Source organism: Nerophis ophidion, linkage group LG18 (assembly GCF_033978795.1).
Source record: "Nerophis ophidion isolate RoL-2023_Sa linkage group LG18, RoL_Noph_v1.0, whole genome shotgun sequence".
Lineage (NCBI taxonomy): Eukaryota > Metazoa > Chordata > Actinopteri > Syngnathiformes > Syngnathidae > Nerophis > Nerophis ophidion.
The window spans coordinates 31,611,962-31,625,040 of record NC_084628.1 but is presented as its reverse complement, the minus strand read 5'-3'; the positions used below and the strand labels follow the sequence as shown (position 1 = coordinate 31,625,040).

General features: G+C 38.8%; 1 protein-coding gene across 9 annotated transcripts in view; it reads left to right on the top strand.

The window, feature by feature from the left end:
- The window catches only part of tenm4 (teneurin transmembrane protein 4), a 343,760-nt gene that overhangs the window by 121,521 nt on the left and 209,160 nt on the right, over positions 1 to 13,079 (top strand). For all 9 annotated transcript variants that reach the window (XM_061877994.1, XM_061877993.1, XM_061877991.1 and 6 more), the window contains one exon: positions 9,301 to 9,536. In XM_061877994.1, coding sequence (XP_061733978.1) covers positions 9,301 to 9,536 — 236 coding nt within the window. The remainder of the gene's footprint in view (positions 1 to 9,300; positions 9,537 to 13,079) is intronic.

Here is a 13,079-nt window from a genome sequence, read left to right as displayed (position 1 = left end):
GCCCATTAATTGTCAATTGAGGGAAATTACTGGTAATTCCGGGTATACAGGGAATGTTTCCCAACCAGGAAACATGCTGGCTTGAATGTCTAAGGTGATTGAAGTGTGTGGATGTTGGAACAGTTTGAATCGGATGATAAATACGGGATATGGAGAAGTTTTTAGAAGGAAATTCCTGGTAATTCCGGGTAATCAGGGAATGTTTCCAAAGCAGGAAACATGCTGGTTTGAATGTCCAGGTGTGTGGGTGTTGGACCGGTTCAAAACAGATGACAAATGTGGGATATATACATATATGTGGGTATTTATATTGCCCATTTATTGTCAATTGAGGGAAATTCCTGGTAATTCTGGGTAATCAGTGAATGTTTCCAAACCAGGAAACATGCCAGCTTAATTGTCCAGGGTAAGTGGTTGTGTGGATGTTGGAACGGTTCGAATCGGATGATGAATATGGGATATAGAAAGGTTTTTAGAGGGAAATTCCTGGTAATTCCGGGTAATCAGGGAATTTTTCCAAACCAGTAAACATGCCGGTTTGAATGTCCAGGGTAAGATCAGTGTGTGGGTGTTGGAATGGTTAAAACGGATGAGAAATGTGGGATATATACATATATGTGGGCATTTATATTGCCCATTTATTGTCAATTGAGGGAGATACCTGGTATTTCCGGGTAATCAGGGAATGTTTCCAAACCAGGAAACATGTTGGCTTAAATTTCCAGGGTGAGTGGAGTGTGTGGATGTTGGAACGGCTTCCACCGGATGATAAATGTTAAAGTTGAAGTTAAATTCCTGGTAATTACAGGTAATCAGGGAATTGTGGTTGGGTTTTTTTGTTTGCGGGATCTTCATTTTTCTTTTATGAAATATAAAATGAAAATCAAACAATTTTTTTATAATTTGTTTTTCCTTTTTAATACCACAAAAAGAAAAATGTATGTATATATATATATATATATATATATATATATATATATATATACATATATATGCTATTTTTTTGTACTTTTATATGAAATTTATTATTTTCCATTCATGAAAAAAACATTTGAATAGCAAAACATGCACTGACCGTCATTGTCTCAGCCAATCAGTGAAGACAAATAATGTCCCCCAACTGTGGTCAAGGTCTTCGAGATCGTGGCCAATTTCTCCGAGACCGTATCTAAAGTCTCCGAGATCGTGGCCAATGTCTCAGAGACTGTGGTCAATTTCTCCGAGACCGTGGTCAATGTCTTCGAGACCGTGGCCAATGTCTTCGGTCCCGTGGCCAATATCTCCAAGACCGTGCCCAATGTTCAAGACCCTAGCCAATGTCTCTGATCCCGTGGCCAATATCTCCGAGACCGTGGCCAATGTCTTCAAAAACATGGCTAATGTCTCTGATCCTGTGGCCAATGTCTCCAAGACCTTGGCCAATGCTCAGACAGTGGTCAATGTCTCTCTGAGACCGTGGCCAATGTCTCCGAGACCTTGGCCAATGCTCAGACAGTGGCCAATGTCTCTCTGAGACCGTGGCCAATGCTTAGACAGTGGCCAATGTCTCAGAGACCGTATCCAATGTCTCAGAAACCGTGGTCAATGTCTCCGAGACCGTATCCAATGTTTCCAAGACCGTGGCCAATATCTCCGAGGCCGTGGCCTATGTTCAAGACCCTGGCCAATGTCTCTGATCCCATGGCCAATATCTCCGAGACCGTGGCCAATGTCTTCAAAAACATGGCTAATGTCTCTGATCCCGTGGCCAATGTCTCCGAGACCTTGGCCAATGCTCAGACAGTGACCAATGTCTCTCTGAGACCTTGGCCAATGCTTAGACAGTGGCCAATGTCTCAGAGACCGTATCCAATGTCTCCGAGACCGTGGCCAATGTCTCCGAGACCGTGGCCAAAGTCTCCAAGACCGTGAACAATGTCTTTAAGATCGTGGTCAATTTCTCCGAGACCGTGGTCAATGTCTCCGAGACCGTGGCCAAGGCCTAAGTATTCATTAAAAAACAAGGCAGAGGTTTAGTATATTTCATATTTTTTGACACTGTAACATGACACAGTTTGAACAGTAACACTGTGTTTGAATATTTGAATGATTCTATGGCGTACCACTAGAGGGAGCCCGCGTACCAGTAGTGTTACACCTGGCACAGCTTGAGAATCCTTGTTGTAGCCGAATGGCTCCTCCTCATCTTCATCATCGTGTGTTTACTGTACGATGTCAAAGTGTAATGTGTGTTTACTGTACAATGTTGAAGCTCATTGTATATTTACTGTACAACGTCAAAGTTTATCGTGTATTTACTCTACGATGTCAAAGTTCATCATATATTCACTGTACTAATTTGACGTTTATCGTCTATTTACTGCACGATTGTGTATTTCATTGTGTATTTACTGTACGATATTAAAATGTATTGTGTATATACTGTACGATGTTGAAGTTAATCGTGTATTTACTGTACGACATCAAAGTTTATCTTGTATTTACTGTATGATGTTGAAATTCATCGTGTATATTTACTGTTCAATGTTGAAGTTTATTGTGTATTTACTGTACAATGTTGAAGTTAATCGTGTATTTACTGTACAGTGTTGAAGTTTATTGTGTATTTACTGTAAGATGTCAAAGTTCATCATGTATTTACTTTACGATGTTGAAGTTTATTGTGTATTTACTGTACGATGTTAAAGTTTATTGTGTATTTACTGTACGATGTTATAGTTCATGGTGTATTTACTGTGCGACGTTGAAGTTTATTGTGTATTTACTGTACAATATTGAAATTCATTGTTTATTTACTGTACAATATTGCCCCCCGCAGCCCCAAAAGGGAATAAGCGGTAGAAATGGATGGATGGGAATATTGAAGTTATCGTATATTTACTGTACGATGTTGAATTTCATCGTGCATTGACTGTATGATGTCGAAGTTCATTGTGTATTTACTGTACCACGTCGAAGTTTATTGTGTGCGATGTCGAAGTCATTGTGTATTTACTGTACGTCGTTGAAGTTCATCATGTATTTATTTAAAGATGGAACATTTGGCAGAAATAACGGACAATTCCACAAACTTTATGGCTGGCTCACATCGTGGTCACTCCGTGATCACGTACGACCGCCAGACACTTCTGGATGTGGACGAATCGGGCCGTTTTGGACTGATAGACACTTGCGTGCTAGACTTGCTAACTAGCATGGGAATACATCGGCGGCTACATCCAGCGGCCTGTGAAGCAGGGGAGTCTAGTAGCAGCAGGGGCCGTCTACGGAGCAGACGCCAGCGGTGTGATCGGAAACGCGGATGCCGAGCGGGGCTAAAAACAAAGCAGAAGGCTAATCCCCACAGAACACCACTTTCCTCCATCCCGAAGACGGATTTAGATGGAAAATGCGATACTACTGGTCTGGGTAAGGAGTCAGTTAAATTAGAACAAGTTTTTTCTGCTTTGAGTGTTTCAGAGTTGGACATGTGTTTTACTGAGGTGGCTAACTATGATGCGTGCAGTTTATCAAAGCAACAAACAAACAATCGGAAAATTCCTGTCGTATCAATTCCTAGATATGGTCGTAACTATACTAAATGCACTGGGCATAATAAACACAACATTATTAATATTGCTACTACGGATAATTTGATCAAAAACTCCCTAAAACAGCCCACTACCTATAATATAGGTTTTTTAAACATAAGATCATTGTCTCCTAAAACGTTGTTAGTTAATGATATTATCAGAGACAACAATCTTAACGTCATCGGTCTCAGCGAAACCTGGCTTAAACCAAACGACTTTTTTGCGCTAAATGAGGCATGTCCTCCTAACTTTACACATGCGCATATTGCCCGTCCGCTCAAAAGGGGTGGGGGGGTCGCACTAATATACAACGAAAACTTTAACCTTAGTCCTAACATAAATAATAAATATAAATCGTTTGAGGTGCTCACTATGAGGTCTGTCACACCGCTGCCTCTACACCTGGCTGTTATCTACCGCCCCCCAGGGCCCTATTCTGACTTTATTAATGAATTCTCAGAGTTCGTTGCTGATCTAGTGACACACGCCGATAATATAATCATAATGGGGGACTTTAATATCCATATGAATACCCCATCGGACCCACCGTGCGTAGCGCTCCAGACTGTAATTGATAGCTGTGGTCTCACACAAATAATAAATGAACCCACGCATCGCAACGGTAATACGATAGACCTAGTGCTTGTCAGGGGCATCACCGTTTCCAAAGTTACGATACTCCCGTATACTAAAGTATTGTCCGATCATTACCTTATAAAATTCGAGGTTCAGACGCATGTTCGTCAAACTAATAATAATAATACCTGCTATAGCAGCCGCAACATTAATACAGCCACAACGACAACTCTTGCTGACCTACTGCCCTCGGTAATGGCACCATTCCCAAAGTATGTGGGCTCTATTGATAACCTCACTAACAACTTTAAAGTTAAAAAAGGCTCCAAAAAAGCGCACCCCGTGGTTTACAGAAGAAACTAGAGCTCAGAAATTATTATGTAGAAAGCTGGAACGCAAATGGCGCACGACTAAACTTGAGGTGCACCATCAAGCATGGAGTGATGGTTTAATAACTTATAAACGCATGCTTACCTTAGCTAAAGCTAAATATTACTCAAATCTCATCCACCGTAATAAAAACGATCCTAAATTTTTGTTTAGTACGGTAGCATCGCTGACCCAACAAGGGATTCCTTCCAGTAGCTCAACCCATTCAGCTGATGACTTTATGCAATTCTTTAGTAAGAAAATTGAAGTCATTAGAAAGGAGATTATAGACAATGCGTCCCAGCTACAACGGGGTTCTATTAACACTGACACGATTGTATATACGGCGGATACTGCCCTCCAAAATAGTTTCTCTCATTTTGAGGAAATAACATTAGAGGAATTGTTACAACGTGTAAATGGAATAAAACAGACAACATGTTTACTTGACCCTCTTCCTGGGAAACTGATCAAGGAGCTCTTTGAATTATTAGGTCCATCAGTGCTAAATATTATAAACTTATCACTCTCCTCGGGCAGTGTTCCCCTAGCATTCAAAAAAGCGGTTATTCATCCTCTTCTTAAAAGACCTAACCTCGATCCTGACCTCATGGTAAATTACCGACCGGTGTCTCACCTTCCCTTTATTTCAAAAATCCTTGAAAAAATTGTTGCGGAGCAGTTAAATGAACACTTAGCGTCTAACAATCTATGTGAAACCTTTCAATCCGGTTTCAGGGCAAATCACTCCACGGAGACAGCCCTCGCAAAAATGACTAATGATCTATTGCTAACGATGGATTCTGATGCGTCATCTATGTTGCTGCTCCTCAATCTTAGCGCTGCTTTCTATACCGTCGATCATAATATTTTATTAGAACGTATCAAAACACGAATTGGTATGTCAGACTTAGCCCTGTCTTGGTTTAACTCTTATCTTACTGATAGGATGCAGTGTGTCTCCCATAACAATGTGACCTCGGACTACGTTAAGGTAACGTGTGGAGTTCCCCAGGGTTCGGTCCTTGGCCCTGCACTCTTCAGCATCTACATGCTGCCGCTAGGTGACATCATACGCAAATACGGTATTAGCTTTCACTGTTATGCTGATGACACCCAACTCTACATGCCCCTAAAGGTGACCAACACGCCGGATTGTAGTCAGCTGGAGGCGTGTCTTAATGAAATTAAACAATGGATGTCCGCTAACTTTTTGCAACTCAACGCCAAAAAAACGGAAATGCTGATTATCGGTCCTGCTAGACACCGAACTCTATTTAATAATACAACTCTAACATTTGACAACCAAACAATTAAACAAGGCGACACGGTAAAGAATCTGGGTATTATCTTCGACCCAACTCTCTCCTTTGAGGCACACATTAAAAGCGTTACTAAAACGGCCTTCTTTCATCTCCGTAACATCGCTAAAATTCGCTCCATTCTGTCCACTAAAGACGCTGAGATCATTATCCATGCGTTTGTTACGTCTCGCCTCGACTACTGTAACGTATTATTTTCGGGTCTCCCCATGTCTAGCATTAAAAGATTACAGTTGGTACAAAATGCGGCTGCTAGACTTTTGACAAGAACAAGAAAGTTTGATCACATTACGCCTGTACTGGGTCACCTGCACTGGCTTCCTGTGCACTTAAGATGTGACTTTAAGGTTTTACTACTTACGTATAAAATACTACACGGTCTGGCTCCATCTTACCTTGCCGATTGTATTGTACCATATGTCCCGGCAAGAAATCTGCCTTCAAAGGACTCCGGCTTATTAGTGATTCCCAAAGCCCAAAAAAAGTCTGCGGGCTATAGAGCATTTTCCGTTCGGGCTCCAGTACTCTGGAATACCCTCCCGGTAACAGTTCGCGATGCCACCTCAGTAGAAGCATTTAAGTCTCACCTTAAAACTCATTTGTATACTCTAGCCTTTAAATAGACTCCCTTTTTAGACCAGTTGATCTGCCGTTTCTTTTCTTTTTCTTCTATGTCCCACTCTCCCGTGTGGAGGGGGTCCGGTCCGATCCGGTGGCCATGTACTGCTCGCCTGTGTATCGGCTGGGGACATCTCTGCGCTGCTGGTCCGCCTACGCTTGGGATGGTTTCCTGCTGGCTCCGCTGTGAACGGGACTCTCGCTGCTGTGTCTTGGATCCTCTTTGGACTGGACTCTCGCGACTGTGTTGTATCCATTGTGGATTGAACTTTCACAGTATCATGTTAGACCCGCTCGACATCCATTGCTTTCCTCCTCTCTAAGGTTCTCATAGTCATCATTGTCACCGACGTCCCACTGGGTCATTATTGTCACCAATGTCCCACTGGGTGTGAGTTTTCCTTGCCCTTATGTGGGCCTACCGAGGATGTCGTGGTGGTTTGTGCAGCCCTTTGAGACACTAGTGATTTAGGGCTATATAAGTAAATATTGATTGATTGATTGATACTGTACGACGTCGAAGTTCATCGTGTATTTTCTGTACGATGTTTAAGTTTATTGTGTATTCACTGTAAGATGTCAAAGTTTATTCTGTACTTACGGTACGATGTCTAACTTCATTATGTATTGTGTTCAACTTCGAAGTTCATCGTGTATTTACTGTACGATGTTGACTTTTATCATGTATTTACTATACGATGTTACTGTACGATGTCGAAGTTCATTGTGTATTTATAGTAAGATGTCTAAGTGTATCGTGTATTTAGTGTATGACTTCGAAGTTCATTGTGTATTTACTGTACGATGTTAAAGTTTATCGTATATTTACTGCTCGACTTCGAAGTTAATCGTGTACTTACTGTAGGATGTTGACAATTATCATGTATTTACTGTACAATGCCGAAGTTCATCATGTATTTACTGTATGATGTTAAAGTTTATTGTGTATTCACTCTTTGATGTCTAACTTTATCAGGTTGTTACTGTACGATGTTGAAGTTCATCGTGTATTTACTGTATGATGTCCAACTTCATTGTGTATTTAGTGTACGACTTCGACGTCTATCATGTATTTACTATACGATGTTGACGTTCATCGTGTATATACTGTACGATGTCAAAGCGCATTGTGTATTTACTGTACGATATCTAAATTCATTGCATATTTACTGTACGATGTTGAAGTTGATCATGTATTTTCTGTACGATGTAAAAGTTTATTGTGTTTTTACTGTACAATGAAGTTAACCGTGTATTTACTGTACACTGTCTAACAATCGTGTATTTACTGTAAGATATCGAAGTTCATCATGTATTTACTGTACGATGTTGAAGTTCATCGAGGATTTACTGTAAAAAGTTGAAGTTTATCGTGTATTTACTGTACGTTGTTTAAGTTTATCATGTATTTACTGTACATTGTTGAAGTCCATCAATGTACATTACTGTACGATGTCTAACTTCATTGTGTATTTAGTGTACGTCTTCAAAGTGTATCATGTATTTACTGTACGATGATTAAGTTTATTGTGTATTTACTGTACGATTTCCAACTTCATTGTGTATTTACTGTACGATGTCAAAGCTCGTTGTGTATTTACTGTACGATGTTGAAGTTTACCGTGTATTTAGTCTCCGATGTCGAAGTTTATCGTGTATTTACTGTACGATTTCCATCTTCATTGTGTATTTACTGTACGATGTCGAAGCTTCTTGTGTGTTTACTGTACAATGTTGAAGTTTACCGTATATTTACTGTACGATGTCGAAGTTTATCGTGTATTTACTGTACGATGTTGAAGTTTATCCTGTATTTACTGTACAATGTTGAAGTTTATCGTGTATTTACTGTACGATTTCCAACTTCATTGTGTACTTACTGTACGATGTCGAAGCTCGTTGTGTACTTACTGTACGATGTCGAAGCTCGTTGTGTATTTACTGTACGATGTTGAAGTTTACCGTGTATTTACTGTACGATGTCGAAGTTCATCCTGTATTTACTGTAAGATGTTAAAGTTTTCCGTGTATTTACTGTACGATTTCCTACTTCATTGTGTATTTACTGTACGATGTCAAAGTTTATCATGTATTTACTGTACGATGTTGAAGTTTATCGTGTATTTACTGTATGATGTTGAAGTTCATCCTGTATTTACTGTAAGATGTTGAAGTTTACCGTGTATTTACTGTACGATTTCCTACTTCATTGTGTATTTACTGTACGATGTCAAAGTTTATCATGTATTTACTGTACGATGTTGAAGTTTATCGTGTATTTACTGCACGATATCGAAGTTGATCGTGTATTTACTGTACAATGTTGACGTGTATCCTGTATTTACTGTACGATGTTGAAGTTTATCGTGTTTTACTGTACGATTTCCAACTTCATTGTGTATTTACTGTACGATATCAAAGCTCGTTGTGTATTTACTGTACGATATCGAAGTTTATCGTGTATTTACTGTACAATGTTGACGTTTATCCTGTATTTACTGTACAATGTTGACGTTTATCCTATTATTTACTGTACAATGTTGACGTTTATCCTGTATTTACTGTACGATGTTATTCTACATCCTGTACACATCAACATTGTTCGTGAATATTCAAAATGGCCGACATCATAGTGCCCCCTTACAAGCGCGCCTGCCATGGTCATGTGACGTGTGAAAGAAGTCCTTGAGGGCGAGTCAGCGTGACGCCGCCTGCTTGACACGTGAATAACTCCTAAAAATGTGAATCGGATTATTGATCGGTCCGGCTCGCGTGGCAGCAGCGTTGCCATGGCGATGGTGCAGAGTGTTGCCATGATGCTGAATGATGTCGCCTCTCTGCAGGCACTTCCTGTTCAAGCCGGGCGGGACCTCCCCCATGTACTGCACCACGTCGCCCGGGTACCCGCTGACCTCCAGCACGGTGTACTCACCCCCGCCGCGACCTTTGCCCCGCGCCGCCTTCTCCCGGCCCGCCTTCAGCCTGAAGAAGCCTTCCAAGCACTGCAACTGGAAATGTGCCGCCCTGGGCGCCATCCTCGTCTCCATCACGCTGCTCTGCCTGCTGGCCTACTTCATCGGTGAGTGACACGCCCACCCTCAGGCTCCGCCCACACCCTTTAAATGTTTCCATCACCTTTTCATCACCTGCTATCACTAAGCGAGCAGATGTAGTGAATTGCAGGAAAGTGCTAACCTAGCAAGATGTTAGAATATACAGATAGCATGTAGGTCACATAGGTATGCTAGTGTTTTTAACTTGGCATGATTTTAAAATGTACTGTTAGCATGTAGCTCCCATAGCTATGCTAATGTTGCTAACCAAGCATTATTTTAAAAATGTTATGTTAATATGTAGTTCACATAGCTATGCAAAGCGTTGCTAGCCTAGTATGGTGTTAAAACGTAAAGTTAGCATGTAGCTGAAAAAGCCCTGCTATTGTTTTTAACCTAGCATTATTTTAAAATGTAATGTTAGCATGTAGCTCACATAGCTATGAAAGTCTTGCTCGCCGAGTATGATGTTAAAATGTAAAGTTAGCATGTAGTTCGCTTGCCATGCTAGTGTTGCTAGCCTAGTATAATGTTAAACGTAAAGTTATCATGTAGCTCACATAGCCATGCTAGTGTTGTTAACCTCAAATGATGTTAAAATGTAATGTTAACATATAGCTCACATAGCTATGCAAGCAGTGCTAGCCTAGTATGATGTTAAAATGTAAAGTTAGCATGTAGCTCACATAGCCATGCTCATGTTTTTAACCTGGCATGATTTTAAAATGTAATGTTAGCATGTAGCTCACATATCTATGAAAGTCTTGCTCGCCGAGTATGATGTTAAAATGTAAAGTTAGCATGTAGTTCACATAGCCATGCTAGTGTTGCTAGCCTAGTATGATGTTAAATCGTAAAGTTAGCATGTAGCTCACATAGCCATGCTAGTGTTGTTAACCTCAAATGATGTTAAAGTGTAATGTTAACATATAGCTCACATAGCTATGCAAGCAGTGCTAGCATAGTATGATGTTAAAATGTAAAATTAGCATGTGGCTCACATAGCCATGCTAGTGTTTTAACCTAGCATGATTTTAAAATGTAATGGTAGCATGTAGCTCACATTGCTATGAAAGTGTTGCTCGCCTAGTATGATGATAAAATGTAAAGTTAGCTTGTAGCTCACATAGCTTTGCTAGTGTTTTTAACCCAGCTTGATTTTAAAATGTAATGTTAGCATGCAGCTCACATAGCTATGCTAGTGTTGCTAACCCAGCATTATTTTAAAATGTTATGTTAATATCTGGTTCACATGGCTATGCAAAGCTTTGATAGCCAAATATGATGTTAAAATGTAAAGTTAGCATGTAGTTCACAAAGCCATGCTAGTGTTTTTAAGCTAGCATGATTTTAAAATGTAATGTTAGCATGTAGCTCACATTGCCATGAAAGTGTTGCTCGCCCAGTATGATGTTAAAATGTAAAGTTAGCATGTAGTTCACTTAGCCGTGCTAGTGTTGCTAGCCTAGTATGATGTTAAAACGTAAAGTTAGCATGTAGCTCACATAGCCATGCTAGTGTTGTTAACCTCAAATGATGTTAAAATGTAATGTTAACATATAGCTCACATAGCTGTGGAAGCAGTGCTAGCATAGTATGATTTAAAATGTAAAGTTAGCATGTAGCTCACATAGCCATGCTAGTGTTTTTAACAAAGCAAGATTTTAAAATGTAATGTTAGCATGTAGCTCACATAGCTAAGCTAGTGTTGCTAATCAAGCATCATGTTAAAATTTAATGTTAACATGTAGTTCACATAGCCATGCGAGTTTTGCTAGCCAAGTATAGTGTTAAAACGTGAAGTTAGCATGTAGCTCACATAGCCATGCTAGTGTTGTTAACTTAAAATAATGTTTAAAATGTGAAGTTAGCATTTTGCTCACAAACGACATGAGTTTTTCTAACTTTGCATGATGTTGAAATGTAAGGATAAATAAATGATAAATGGGTTGTACTTGTATAGCGCTTTTCTACCTTCAAGGTACTCAAAGCGCTTTGACACTATTTCCACATTTACCCATTCACACACACATTCACACACTGATGGAGGGAGCTGCCAGGCAAGGTGCTAACCAGCACCCATCAGGAGCAAGGGTCAAGTGTCTTGCTCAGGACACAACGGACGTGATGAGGTTGGTACTAGGTGGGGATTGAACCAGGGACCCTCGGGTTGCGCACAGCCACTATACCAGTGCGCCACGCCGTCCCCTGTTAGCATGTTGCTCACATAGCTATGCTAGTGTTGCTGACCCAGCATGATTTTAAAACGTACAGTTGGCATGAGGACATGTTTACTATATCATGTTTCAGTGAGGACATGTTTAATATATCATGTTTCAGTGAGGACATGTTTAATGATTATTATGTTTCAGTGAAGACATGTTTAATAACTATTATGTTTCAGTGAGGACATGTTTCATTATTAGTATGTTTAAAAATTATTGTTTCAGTGAGGACATGTTTCATAATTATAATGTTTAATAATTATTATGTTTCAGTGAGGACATGTTTAATAACTATTATGTTTCAATGAGGTCATGTTAATATATCATGTTTCAGTGAGGACATGTTTGATAATTATTATGTTTCAGTGAGGACATGTTTAATATGTCATGTTTCAGTGAGGACATGTTTCATAATTATTATGTTTAATAATTATTATATTTCAGTGAGGACATGTTTAATAACTATTATGTTTCAGTGAGGACATGTTTCATTATTATTATGTTTAATTATTATGTTTCAGTGAGGACATGTTTAATATATCATGTTTCAGTGAGGACATGTTTCATAATTATTATGTTTAATAATTATTATGTTTCAGTGAGGACATGTTTAACGATTATTATGTTTCAGTGAGGACATGTTTAATAACTATTATGTTTCAGTGAGGACATGTTTCATAATTAGTATGTTTAAAAAAGATTATGTTTCAGTGAGGACATGTTTCATAATTATAATGTTTAATAATTATTATGTTTCAGTGAGGTCATGTTTAATATATCATGTTTCAGTGAGGACATGTTTTATAATTATTATGTTTCAGTGAGGACATGTTTAATATGTCATGTTTCAGTGAGGACATGTTTCATAATTATTATGTTTAATAATTATTATATTTCAGTGAGGACATGTTTAATAACTATTATGTTTCAATGAGGACATGTTTCATTATTATTATGTTTAATAATTATTATGTTTCAGTGAGGACATGTTTAATATATCATGTTTCAGTGAGGACATGTTTCATAATTATTATGTTTAATAATTATTATGTTTCAGTGAGGACATGTTTCATTATTATAATGTTTAATAATTATTATGTTTCAGTGAGGACATGTTACATAATTATAATGTTTAATACTTATTATGTTTCAGTGAGGACATGTTACGTAATTATAATGTTTCAGTGAGGACACGTTACATAATTATAATGTTTAATACTTATTATGTTTCAGTGAGGACAAGTTTCATAATTATTATGTTTGATAATAATTATATTTCAGTGAGGACATATTTGATAATTATTATGTTTCAGTGAGGACATGTTTAATAACTATTATGTTTCA